Source organism: Periophthalmus magnuspinnatus, chromosome 21 (assembly GCF_009829125.3).
Source record: "Periophthalmus magnuspinnatus isolate fPerMag1 chromosome 21, fPerMag1.2.pri, whole genome shotgun sequence".
Taxonomy (NCBI): domain Eukaryota; kingdom Metazoa; phylum Chordata; class Actinopteri; order Gobiiformes; family Gobiidae; genus Periophthalmus; species Periophthalmus magnuspinnatus.
The window spans coordinates 31618835-31632510 of record NC_047146.1 but is presented as its reverse complement, the minus strand read 5'-3'; the positions used below and the strand labels follow the sequence as shown (position 1 = coordinate 31632510).

Here is a 13676-nt window from a genome sequence, read left to right as displayed (position 1 = left end):
CCTGGCGTCGCTCAATTCAACATTTATGTAAATTTGTCTGAACACATTCTGTACTGGACAGGAGACACGGCACGGAGGAGACTGATGGACAATGGTCTACAGTCCAACAGCCAATCAGGACGCACAACACGATGCACGTTCATATGCTGTAAAAAAGCATGTGAAATTACACTAAAAAAATTCGAAACTCAAAACAGCAAGGCCATGAAAGGTGAACCGCGATATAATGAGGGACCATTGTGTGGCTAAAGAACTACTTTGAAAAACAGGGTGACCTGCTTTAAACATCAAAACACATAGAACACATGCATTTGTTGTTGTTTTTGTGCGTTTAACATCAGCACAACCTATTGCTGAGGCAGTTATGTGCCGTTTGAAGAATCCCAGGTTCTGAAAGACTGTCAGTTTGTGCTTTAAAATTGAGTTTTGAAATTGTGGTGTTTGCCGTGGCCAGACGGTAAATTCAAGCCTACTCAGTTAGTTAAATTCACTGTAGATCTGTTACACGCAGACAAACTTCCTGCCAGCGCGGCCGTCCTCACGTTGACCCGTTGCTTTTCCGAGGGCGTGCACGTAAACACTGACACGTGCGGCGTGTTCTGGCCTGAAGCAATGACATATCCACTGAGACATGCAAGTGGCACAACCTCCACCAGCAAAGTTACATAGTGGATCTTTAAAATTGGTCTCACAGCAAAACATGCACAGTAGACAAATCCCCACTGCTCCTGACGGGTTACTCCAGCGACATAGAAGTGTGGGTCAAACGCAGAGGACACGTTCCCTTAAAAGGACAATTAAAGTGCATCTTAACATACTGTATTTGAGCGGGTTATACCTAAAATATATACAATCGGGTAATCCTCCAGCTCCGTACTCCCATAGCTGCTTAAAGGTTTGGTAATTTCCAACGGGGGACAACTTGAATTGACCTTAACCTTTACCATAATTCCACACTGTTTAACTAACATTCCAGCACACTTTCCTCTAGTTTCAATTCACCAAGACTGTTTTTTTAAGAACACGTTTACTTCTTAACCAACTACCTTCATACTACATTTAACCCCCCAAAGCTTGTTTTAAGGTTTATCCACTTTAAATATTTAATCTTGTAGTTTTCTTCTTATTAATCTGTACTGTACATTGATATCACTCCCTTGTATGCCACTTTTTTCAATAACAAACCACACCTAAGGCCGTTTAACACTTTTAACAAATTGATCACTAAGGTGTCACTCACTTATGGTAACCACTAATGTATTTAACATTTAACCTCTGAACTTTGACCCCTCTCTCCCTCTCCTCTCCTCTTTCAATACTGTTATTTTGGCATGTTACAGTTGTGAATGCGTTTGCCGATCCGTGCTTTCTTGACTATGACCCGGGGGAATCCTGCAAAGACTATCAGGCTAAGTGGTTCTTTGACTATAAGAACAGGATCTGTACACAGTTCTGGTATGGAGGGTGCGGAGGGAATGCAAATAGATTCGAGACTGAGGCCCTCTGCTTGAAAAACTGCATGAAAACAGGTGAGTCAAAGGTGATGCCGAGAGCTTACAGGAATGGAAATGCCTGAAGTCTTCGCATTAAAGCTTTTACCCCAGATTTGAACCTGCAATAACTAGTTAAAACTGAACAGAGGTGGGTAGTTACAATTACTCAACTGCATTTACTTCTCAGAGTCGATTTTACACCTAAATACTTCTTCCTACTTGAGTAATATATTTGACAAGTGTACTACTCTTAATAAAAGCTTTGGTTACTCTCGCTTCTGTTAGAAAGTCTGTAAGTAATATATAGTGTCATTTGACTATCTTTAAGTTGATGGTGCAATTGACAAAAATCGAGGGTGTGGTAACTACAAGTCATGCCGACATCAGTAGCGTAGCCTCTATCTCACCACACAAACGTGCAAAAGTGGATAGATCCTCTACTGTAGTCCCTCGTTTCATGTATCACATAATTCCATGATCATTTTGTGTCCCGTTTTAACATGAAACTATCACGTAATTTGGTGAAACCGTCATGTCATTTTGAGATGGTATCACGTCAAAACATGATACTGATGATGTTTGTTTACTTGAGATTTGACAGTTATACGTTGATATTAAACTGTACAGACTGTAAAATTTTGGGTTGTTCATGACTGTCCAAATCGACTCAATTCAATTTTAATTCAATTTGTTTTTGTAAAGCCTTAAATTACAACAGCAGTCGCCTCTTTGGGCTAAACATGAGAATTGATTTAATCAGTAGAAAGTTGCAAAATCAACAATGAAACAGAAACAAACAAATTAATCAACAGAAAACAAGCAAAAGGAGAAGTGTCCCAGAACATCCCTGTCCTTAGATCCTTCTTCTGGAAAAACTCAAAAAACCCAGTAGGAAAAAGAGAAACCAGTGAAGGACAGATCTCAACCTCTAAATCTGTGATCGTCTGTTCAAGTCTTGTTTTGATGACGTATTTTTTTTCTTTTTTTGTTTTGGCGCTGGAGGCTAAACAGCGCGCAGAGACGCAACTCTAGGTCACAGGTTTTGCACTCGCTTTCACATTTTCACCTTCGATTTCTGTCCATTGCACCTTCAACTTTAACATAGTCAATTGATGCCATAGTAATAATAATATAATGCATTGGATGTATAATATGGCACCTTTAAAGACATCCAAAGTGCTGTACATGGCATTAATCATTCACTCATACATCATTCACAGTGGTCTCCCATCGAAGTACAGACCACGCTCAGCCCCGTTTAGCCTCCAAGATCTGACGAGACCGAGCACTTACCACTTAGCACTACATTGTACTTCTAACTATTAATAATACAGAATAGGTTTAGAGTAATGGTACTACTCTTACTTTAGCGACTACCCACTTCTGACACAGATTTGGAGTTTGCTTGTTGCCTGCCGCTGCTTCACTGTGCAGGTGAGCTGGGGATTTAAAGCAGAGACCACCTGCTTTAAAGGGATTGTGCAAAGCAGATCATTCAGGAGGTACACCGCCAAACCTGAGCTAAAATTGAAATATTTTTTGTTTTGTTTCTGCAGAGCCTGAGCCAGAACCTCAGAAAGAAGTCAAAGAAGAAAAGCAGGTGGAACAGAAGCAGGTCCTCCCAGAACAAGGTAAACTTCAGCACAGTGAATGTACGTACAGACAGAGGCACTGAGCAAAGAGCGGGGTAAAAAGGTTTATAGTTTCTTAAAATGCACATGGTAAGGAATTTCCAATATTATTTTTTTAAGTGCATTCAAAGTAAAACTAAAAATGATACCTTATATTAACACAGCACAAGATACTCAAAGCACTTCAACACCGAATAATATACTTACAAAACTATTACTATTAGTATCTGTGTAATCTCTCAGTCGTCCAGGTCTGATCCGTAGCAAAAGACTAAATTAAATCAGCCACAATCTATCCTCTGCTTGTTCATATCCAAAATGGACCTTCAATAGATTTAAGAGAGTTAATAAACAGGACAACGGGGAATCTGAACCGAGAAGGAAAGGTGTAACTATTCCTTACACAGCAGGTTTGTCTGAAAAAGTTTGAGATTCCAGTCTATTTCAAATCTACAAACACTTGAAGACAGAAACTGGTTCACCCAAAGGACAAAACTCTGAGCCATAAACAAAGTAATATAGTCTACTCCATTCAGTGTAGTGAGAGTTAAACTGGAGAAACTAAACAGCCACTCCATAAGAGAATGAACCAACTGCTGTCTGCTGTACATCTACATCTCACAGACACTGACCGCTCCTTTGAAGAAAGTGAGGTTCAGATCTGAGCCAGAGAAAAGAAATGGTTTGAGAGGAGAGTTAATAAAAGAAAATTTTGTTAGGAAAGACAATCCTTACTTAAACAGGAATGGAGGCCTGAGACATAATCTCTCCCTCATCTAAAACTCCATCCTCAGACCCAAAACAAAGAGAACAATAGCAGGGTCATTAAAGGTTGAATAGGGCTGTTTAAAATGAAACTGGAGACAATAGCTGTTTACAGTTTCAGTGTTGTTAGCTCCTCCTTCACACAGATATAAGGCAGTGTCCAGCAGGAATCTGACCAGAACTGAAGAAGAGGCTTGGACGATCAGCCAAACGTCTTCACTCATACAACGATTTGTCCAGTTAACAGATATAATTGCGTCTTTTGCTATTACTATTAGTAAATATACAGGCCTAGACAGAAAACTCATGCATAGTGGAGGTGAATGAAAGGTGTAGTATGTAACTTTTCTGGTGGAGCGTCTGCCACCTGCTTGTCTCCATGGAGATGTTATTAATTTGCCTGAAATGTTCTAGAGTATTGCATTACATTTATGTATCTTGCATTTGTTACATGCCTGATGCTTTTATTGCTAAAATACCTTGAAAAACATGCACTCTTACTGTGATCATCTCGCCTACACACAGAGCTGACTTGTAAACTTACTTTAGTGACATCACATGCTTTTCTCTATGGAAATACATTTGTTAAATGCTTTACTGTGGAACATTCCAGGTAACGTTATAGCATCTCCTTGGAGACAAGTGGTTACATAGAAAAGTTACATAGTGCACCTTTAAGCAACTGAATTATTACTTTAAAGGGCTCATATTACAATATTTTCTGATCTATCTTATAAAGTTGTTTCCTCGTCACAAACAGACCTGGAGTCGTGTTTTTTTTGTTTCATTCACATGTTTAACACACAAACGCACCTGCACATTTAGGCTGAGTTCTTCTCTCAAACAGAAAACAGATATAGATAACTGCAACCCTGGAATTGACAATCTCTACTAAACAAAAGGTAAAAGGAGCTGTTCACTTGAAAACTACCACTTCATGACATCACAACGTGGAACAGAGCGTTTTGAGTTTTGGAGATATAAACAGGCTAATAATGCAAAATAAAGCACTACTCCAGGTCTGTTTTTGAAGAAGTAACATCATTATAACAGATAAAAGCTCACAAGAGTCCATTTTCTGCAATATAGAATCTTTAATTATCACCTGAACTTGTAAAACACGTGAATACTGCACATTAGAATAGTAGAAGTAGTAATAATAATAAAAGCATTTCAATTTTGCTGTGTTGAAATTGGCAAAACATTTGGGCAATTCTATCAAAAAGACAGAAGGATTTGATTCAGAAAGTGTAAGGCTTGTTTGGTAAGAATTTATTTGGTGTTTTACTACAATAAAAATGTGACTATAATATGAAATAGTTTGTTAAGGGGCCAAGCTCTGTGCAGTTTCATCATAGTTATCTCACCAGCCCATGTTTTACATATTACTGCTCTGGAACCTGCCAAAGAAAATGGATTTTCTCTCTACTCTCAGCGCCCTCTTAATGCCACATGTGCAGTGCATTAAACACTCCATTATGTTTGCGTTACAGAAGAAGATAAATGTTTTGCAATCTCCAGAGACGGTGTTGCCACAGTTTAGCCTGATCCACAAATGAATCCAGAGTTTGTCAAATGGATGTAAATATTATATCAATATTTGCTACAGACTAAACATTTAAAAATCAATTTACATTTTGTATTAGTATTGTATTTATTATGGTTTCCAGTGTTTTGACGTCTGCTTTTCTGATTCTTCTAATTGTTTTAAAGGCATTTTGTTTCATTCACACATGTTTGAGTGACACTTTATCATTAGTCTGTAACATCTCCAAAGCTCAAAACGCTCCGTTCCACCTTGTGATGTCATGAAGTGGTAGTTTTCGACCATTTTAACAGCTCCTTTTACCTTTACTTCAGGAGAGATTGGAAATTCCAGAGCTGAAATGATCCAAATGATTCTAGAAATGAAGGTGTGTGGAGTTTAAAAACACAGTGGAGCACTTCCTGTATCACCACATGATGACATCACAAGGTGGAAAGGAGTGTTTTCAGTTTGAGAGAAGAAAGCAGCCTCAATATGCATGATCTGCGAGTTGAACATGTGTGAATGAAACAAAACACAACTTTAAGTATGTTTTTGTTGAGGGAACGCCATAATAACACAGATCAGATCCTTTAATATTGTCATTGTACTTTGTTGTTTGGTAAATGCAGATCTTATGGAAATTGCAAAACGTATGGATTAGCGGTTAGAAAAATGACGAATATATTGTTCCCACTTTTAAAAAAAATCAATTCTTAAGTATCTAAAGGCAGAGTGGAGGATCCTGATGCCTTTATTAGTCCCACAGTGGGGAAATTCCAAATAACCATTGAGTGGAGATGCTGGAAACCTAAAAAAAACTTTAAAAAATAATTAATTTAATCATGTGTCCTGTTACCACTTTGCTGATTACTCTCAACAAACTCTCAAACTCATTATACAATACGATATGGGGAAAAAAATAATAAAATAATGGGAATTTCCGAAGAGGTAGGCGGGACTACTTGGCTCCGTAAAGCACCTTAACTTTATTCCAAACCATATTGTTATAATCGCCCTGACAGTTTTGACCGATATCTGGACCTCAGTTAGTTCATCAAAGTTTCACATTATTTCACCATTACATAAATTTATTTCCTCCTAAACGTGAAAACAAAAGGCTCTTTGTTTCTACCACAAGCCCACTCAGCCTCAGAAATGTAGATTGTTGAAAAAAAAAATGAGAAAAAGAGTGGAAAATGAGACGTTGGAGGTTTGACACAGAAGCCAAGCTCAAGCCTACAGTTAAATGAATGGAAAGCCTTGTTCACGGGTTCATTGTTTCTTGGCATTGATTCTCACACAGAGTAAAGTTTAATACATCAGAGGTCTGTCAGTAGTGGAAAGCACTGGCTGCACTTACACACGGTTAAACAGTAGACTTAAATCAAGCCAGATGTGCTCTATCTTATAATTATAAATAAATAACTGCACTTTTTTACTAAAATATCCTGAAAATCTGCCCAGAAGTCAGTGATTAGCAACGTGTTTTATCTTCCATAATCATTTTCTTTGAGCTGAAGAGGTTATTTCAAACAGCTCTGCTTCTTATTGTTTGCAGAAGGAAAATGTTACTCCATGTAATCGAGTTTTTAACCAAATGGAAAATGTTGAAAAAGGCCTTAAAGTTTTAAAACGACGATAATCTATGAATATAAATGCAAAGGAGAAAGTAGATCTAAACCAGGACTAAAGTAGGTTCAAACTAGGACTGATATGTGATTTACATCTAAATCAGGACATGAACTGCAAGAACTGTTGTACTGCCTCTCCACAGATCTGACCTGTAGCTTGTGTTTATGAACATAGACGAGGTTATTACAATTTTTACATCTTTCCTAATAATATTTTTCTAGGACCACCCCTTAATATCTCTATTGAAATATTCACACTCTCCGCTTCACCCTCTAAACTTCACCCTCTCCACTTTACCCTCTAAACTTTACCCTCTAAACTTTACCCTCTCCACATCACCCTTCACCCTCTCCACTTCACCCTCTAAACTTTACCCTCTCCACTCCACCCTCTAAACTTTACCTTCTCCACATCACCCTTTACCCTGTCGGCTTCACCTTCTCTGCTTCACCCTTTACCCTCTCCACTTTACCCTCTAAACTTTACCCTCTCCACTTTACCCTCTAAACTTTACCCTCTCCACTTTACCCTCTAAACTTTACCCTCTAAACTTTACCCTCTCCACATCACCCTCTCTGCTTCACCCTTCACCCTCTCCACTTTACCCTCTAAACTTTACCCTCTCCACTTTACCCTCTAAACTTTACCCTCTCCACTTTACCCTCTAAACTTTACCCTCTAAACTTTACCCTCTCCACTTTACCGTCTAAACTTTACCCTCTAAACCATCAAAATGTAACTTTTTCCTTATTATTTTTTAACACCTGGCAACAAAGTCGTTTAAAATGTCAGATTTTTCTTACACCTTCGTCATATATTATGCTGTCTATATTACATTTTTAGGACCACCTCTCAGTATCTTTTTATAAATCTTCATCTTCCTCACTACCTTGAGTTGTTGTGATTCACAGAGACACTGACTGAGCCTCACTGCAGTCACAAATTCCATGTTTGTGGCTTTTCTTCTCCCTCTAATTTCACACATTCACAAATGATATATTCAAATGTAGAGAAAACTGCACTTTTTCCAGGGAATATAACTCTTAACGAGACATTCACAACTTAAATCATGAGCCTTAGAATCCATCCCACAATCCAAGCCACGTTTATGTTCTGTTCTGACCAAACCTGCAGATATATTTATGTTCGCTCAGATGTTTATTTACGCTCTGCAGGGAAAAAGAATCAAGTTTTGTTTTTGGGCTTAACTTGAAGGTCTTTACTTCTTTGGCGTCAGGAGTATTTGTAGAAACAGTTGTATCTCCAAAGTACAAGTACACAAACGATACATATTTACTTATCCCATGCTGAATGCTATCATTGTGTCCTTGAGCAAGACACTTAACCCACCTCGCCCCAGTGTGTGTGTGAATGTGTGTGTGAATGTGTGTGTGAATGTGTGTGTTTTCCTTCATGTAAAGTGCTTTGAGTGTCCTGAAGAGTGTCCTGTATAAAAATGTGACTATTTACCAAGATCGGTTTTGTTTAGTTGAGATTCAGATTCATTTTAGCCACAAACTGTGACTTGTATTAACACCTTACAGGGACATGAGTCCATATTACTGTCAATGATGTGATATTTTCATATGAATCCAAAAGAACACATTTCAAAATGAAAACAAAAAAGCTGAACCTGATTTATATTTGACATAGTTTTAGTTTATATTCTTGTCCCAATGTATCAATCAAAGCTCATGATAAACTGCATATTTGATTATTATTTTCTCCTGGGACATGGGGTTAGTTCACTCTTTCTCTCTTTCTCTCCCCTCTGTCTCTCTCCCTCGCTCTGTCCCTCTCTTTTCCTCCCTCTTTGTCCCTTTGTCTCTCTCTCTCACTCTGTCTTTCTCTCTCCCACTCCCTCTCTTTCCCTCCCTCCCTTTCTCTCTCTTCCTCTCTCTCTTGCTCTCTCCCCCCCTTTCCCTCCCTCTCTCCATTTGTCTCTCTCTCTCTTCGTCCCTCTCTGCTCTGTCTCCCTCCCTCTGTCTCTCTCTCCTTCTCTTCCCTCCTTTTGTCTCTCCCTCGCTTTCTCTCCCTCCCTCCCTCCCTCCCTCCTTCTCTCCCTCTCTCTCTGTCTCATACATTGTTCCACTTGTCTCACACGTCTCCCCTCTGTCTCTCTCTCTTATACACTGTTCCATTTGTCTTACATGTCTCCCCTCTGTGTCTCTGTCTCATACATTGTTCCATTTGTCTCACACGTCTCCCCTCTGTCTCTCTCTCCCCCTCCCTCTCTCTCTCTTTCCCTCTGTCTCCCTCCCTCTCTTCCCTTCCCTCCCTCTCTCCTTCTGTCTCACTGTCTCATACACCGTTCCACTTGTCTCACGCGTCTCCCCTCTGTCTCTCTGTCTCATACACCGTTCCACTTGTCTCACACGTCTCCCCTCTGTCTCTCTGTCTCATACACCGTTCCACTTGTCTCACATGTCTCTCCTCTGTCTCTCTCTCATACATCGTTCCACTTGTCTCACGCGTCTCCCGTCTCGTCCTTCTTTCACACAGCAGCGTCTCTTACACCAGTGGACATCTGCAAACAGCCCAAAGAGGAGGGGACGTGTGCAAAGTTTGTCCTGAAGTGGCACTACGACAGCAGCAGTCGGAGCTGTACGCGCTTCTGGTACGGAGGCTGCGGAGGAAACCAGAATCGCTTTGACACCTACGCGGAGTGTGTCAAAACATGTGGCAGACCAGGTGAGACACACATTTAAGACAGACAGAGAGATAGACAGGTATATAATAATGGCTCATACATTTGCATTATTCAGTGCAAATGTTCAGTGACAGTGTTGACCGCAGAGAAAATGGACACGGCCCTCATTTCTGTGCATATACAAACGTGTTAGTGTTGCCTAAAGACAGACATTTACTATAGAAAAGCTGTTTAAATCTCCGCCATGCACGATTTCAGCAAAATAAATAAATAAATAAAAGCATTTACCGTATTTTCCAGCGTATAAGTCGCGCTGGAGTATAAATTGCGCTGGAGATAAGTCGTGCCGGAGATAAGTCGCGCTGGAGATAAGTCGTGCCGGAGATAAGTCGCGCTGGAGTATAAGTCGCGCCAGAGTACAAGTCGCCCTGGAGACAAGTCGCCCTGGAGATAAGTCGCGCTGGAGATAAGTCGCGCTGGAGATAAGTCGCGCTGGAGATAAGTTGCACCACCCAAAAAATACATAATAATGAAGAAAAAACATATATTTCACATATAAGTCAAACCCCTGGCCATAAAAAAATTGCTATGAAAAAAACAAAAAAAAAATAGCTACTTAAACTCCGAAAATAGAGTATTGAATTCAAGGCGTTATATTTCTCTACAAAACCATCAAAAACATGCTTCCTTACTGTGAGTGTGCTTGCCTCTCTACAGATCTGGCTCAAAACTTGTCTCCATGATGTTTTGTCTGTAATATTACACCGAATGACACAACGCTTATCTATCTACATGTAAAATATTACACAGGTTGGCTTTAAATTTGGGGATCTTAACCGGTTCTCCTTTAAATGAAGCCAAATTAAGCTAAATAAGTGATAATGCTGGTTATTATGCAAATCACATGAGTAATTGTAACAGTCACTGCCTGGAAAAAGGAAGACAGGGTTGAAGCTGGAAGGGCATCCTGCATAAAAATAAATAAACACACGTGGACATTGTATAGTGGGAGGGAGTACGTCATTGGTACTGAAATTCTGAACCAGAAAGCAGGACAAAAAGTGTATAAAATGAAATCGAAATTAGACAAAATCCACAAACTGAAGTTCTATCCAAGTGCGACCTGAAGGAGCTCGCGACCCCACAGTTTGAGAAACCCTGAGCCTGTGTGTTCTAAACCCCACAGTGTTTCCTTATGGCCTTGTTTGAATGTTCTTTCCTTGTGAAATCCACCATGTCTCACACAGCTGCCCTGCATTACACATGTTAATATGGATTCACACATGAGCAGTACTTTTGGTATTTCGCCCTCTCTCCGTCACAATGATCAGACGTGATAAGCACAAAGCACGCTGGGAATTTAGTATTTTGTAAAGAAAGCAGAAACTGGAAGAACCAACTCTTACTCAATACTCCGGTTTAACACTACACTTGGCAGAGGACGACTAAAATGAACTGTTAAAGATATTACAAAATATATTGAGAAATTGACCTAAATGTGCAACTTATACTTTTAACCTAAAACTGGCTAAATGTGCATCATCACTGAATATTTTATCCCTTAGAAGCAGGTAAAAGGGGAAAAGGGTTTAAACTGTGATGGCTAAATCTGTGCTTGAGTCCTGGTTTAGTCCTGGTTTAGTGCTGAGTTAGTCCTGGTTTAGTCCTGGTTTAGTCCTGGTGTAGTCCTAGCGTAGTCTTGGTTTAGTCCTGGTTTAGTCCTGGTTTAGTGCTGAGTTAGTCCTGGTTTAGTCTTGAGTTAGTCTTGGTGTAATCCTGGTGTAGTCCTGGTGTAGTCCTGGTTTAGTCTTGGTTTAGTTCTGTTTTAGTCCTAGTTTAGTCCTGGTTTAGTCCTGCGTTAATCCTGGTGTAGTCCTGCTTTAGTCCTGGTTTAGTCCTGAGTTAATCCTGGTGTAGTCCTGCTTTAGTCCTGGTTTAGTCCTGGTTTAGTCTTGGTTTAGTTCTGTTTTAGTCCTAGTTTAGTCCTGGTTTAGTCCTGCGTTAATCCTGGTGTAGTCCTGCTTTAGTCCTGGTTTAGTCCTGAGTTAATCCTGGTGTAGTCCTGCTTTAGTCCTGGTTTAGTCCTGGTTTAGTCTTGAGTTAGTCTTGGTGTAGTCCTGGTGTAGTCCTGGTGTAGTCCTGGTTTAGTCTTGGTTTAGTTCTGTTTTAGTCCTAGTTTAGTCCTGGTTTAGTCCTGCGTTAATCCTGGTGTAGTCCTGCTTTAGTCCTGGTTTAGTCCTGAGTTAATCCTGGTGTAGTCCTGCTTTAGTCCTGGTTTAGTCCTGGTTTAGTCTTGGTTTAGTTCTGTTTTAGTCCTAGTTTAGTCCTGGTTTAGTCCTGCGTTAATCCTGGTGTAGTCCTGCTTTAGTCCTGGTTTAGTCCTGAGTTAATCCTGGTGTAGTCCTGCTTTAGTCCTGGTTTAGTCCTGGTTTAGTCTTGAGTTAGTCTTGGTGTAGTCCTGGTTTAGTCCTGGTTTAGTTCTGGTTCAGTCCTGGTTTAGTCCTGGTTTAGTCCTGGTTTAGTCCTGGTTTAGTCCCGGTTTAGTCCTGGTTTAGTTCTGGATTTCGAGGCATAATAAATATTAAAACACCATAAACTGAGATATTCTACATATAAAAATAATTGGTTAGTCTTTATTTTAATTAATTTGCATTTTATATTTTCTGATTTTAATCAAAGTGCCTGTTAGCTTTGAGACACCGTGAGCTAGCTCGCGCACTGCTATTGCCTTTACTGTGCAGATTCTTTGCTAGCAGCTACTGTTTTCAGCCTCATTTACACTGCTTTACTCCGCCCACATCTGCTTTGAATTCTCCAGTGAATTGTGTCACTTAACATTAGACACTGATGTGTTTTTATGTCCACAGTCCCCATCCACCAGGAGGCTATGGCTTCTATAAGAACATAAGAGCCGTCATCACCTCCTAGACGACCATCTGGACTGACCATAACTGTAACGATGCAATACCAACATCAAACCATAGGTGGCTGCACTGGATTCTTCCACTCAAAACAAACTTTATCCCCAAATCCTTGAAGTTTGTACACAAGAAGAAAAAGACACCAACACTTTTTGCTGCATGTAAGGTTAAACAACTGGTGCTATGTAGTATGTTTTACAAATGAAGTTTTTAAATGTTTTTTTGAATTTCCCATGATTGTTACGTCAATGCAGTTTCATAACTAAGAAATGTATATAGATATTGTGGACAAATTTTACAATAAACCTTTACGAGTATAGTGAAAATATGTTTAAGATTCACCTATTAACTGTGCAATTTCTTCACTTTTGTCACAACCAAGAGCTTAGTTTACCTGTGTTAAAAGACAATCAACCAATGCTTAGGTTCTAGATAACAATTTTAAAAAGTTCAAATTAAGTGCACTTCTGGGTACAAAGCCTCGAAAATACACATAGATTGTAGCTTGAAATTGAATGTACTTTGTGGAGCTGTTTCTACTTATGTTCCATTTTGGATTGTGTTTCATCTGAGCAGAGGGGAAATAAAAATGAACAAAACTTTCTAATAAACGAGCAACTCATTTTTTTTCTTTCCTGTTTTGAATTTAAAGTCTTTCACATAGGATTTTATCGATTGTGACATAGTAGTTTCTCAATAGTCCCATGACGGAGGTGCATGAGTCAACCTGGGACGCCTAACGCCACATGTGAACACAAATGTACTGAAATGTATATTATTTAATTTGACACATATTAAGAGGTGGCTTTTATTGATTCCTTTTTAAAAATCCTAGAAAAAACATGCATTCTTACTATGAGCAGACTTGCCTCTCCACATGTCTGACACGTAACTTGGCCTCCACAAGGATCTGTGCTTGGTCCAATCCTATTTACTCTGTATATGTTGCCATTGGGTAACATTATCAGAAAACATGGCATTAATTTTCACTGCTACGCTGATGACACTCAGCTGTACTTATCAATGAAACCAAATCAGACTGATCAAATAGATAAA

The 13676-nt window shown here is 39.5% G+C and overlaps 1 protein-coding gene across 1 annotated transcript in view; it reads left to right on the top strand.

The window, feature by feature from the left end:
* Window positions 1-13231, top strand: part of col6a3 (collagen, type VI, alpha 3) — a 60253-nt gene extending 47022 nt beyond the window's left edge. The window contains exons 62-65 of the mRNA XM_055230521.1: window positions 1341-1529; window positions 3050-3124; window positions 9555-9740; window positions 12567-13231. Coding sequence (XP_055086496.1) covers window positions 1341-1529; window positions 3050-3124; window positions 9555-9740; window positions 12567-12607 — 491 coding nt within the window. The 3' untranslated portion in view covers window positions 12608-13231. The remainder of the gene's footprint in view (window positions 1-1340; window positions 1530-3049; window positions 3125-9554; window positions 9741-12566) is intronic.
* Window positions 13232-13676: the final 445 nt, after the last annotated feature.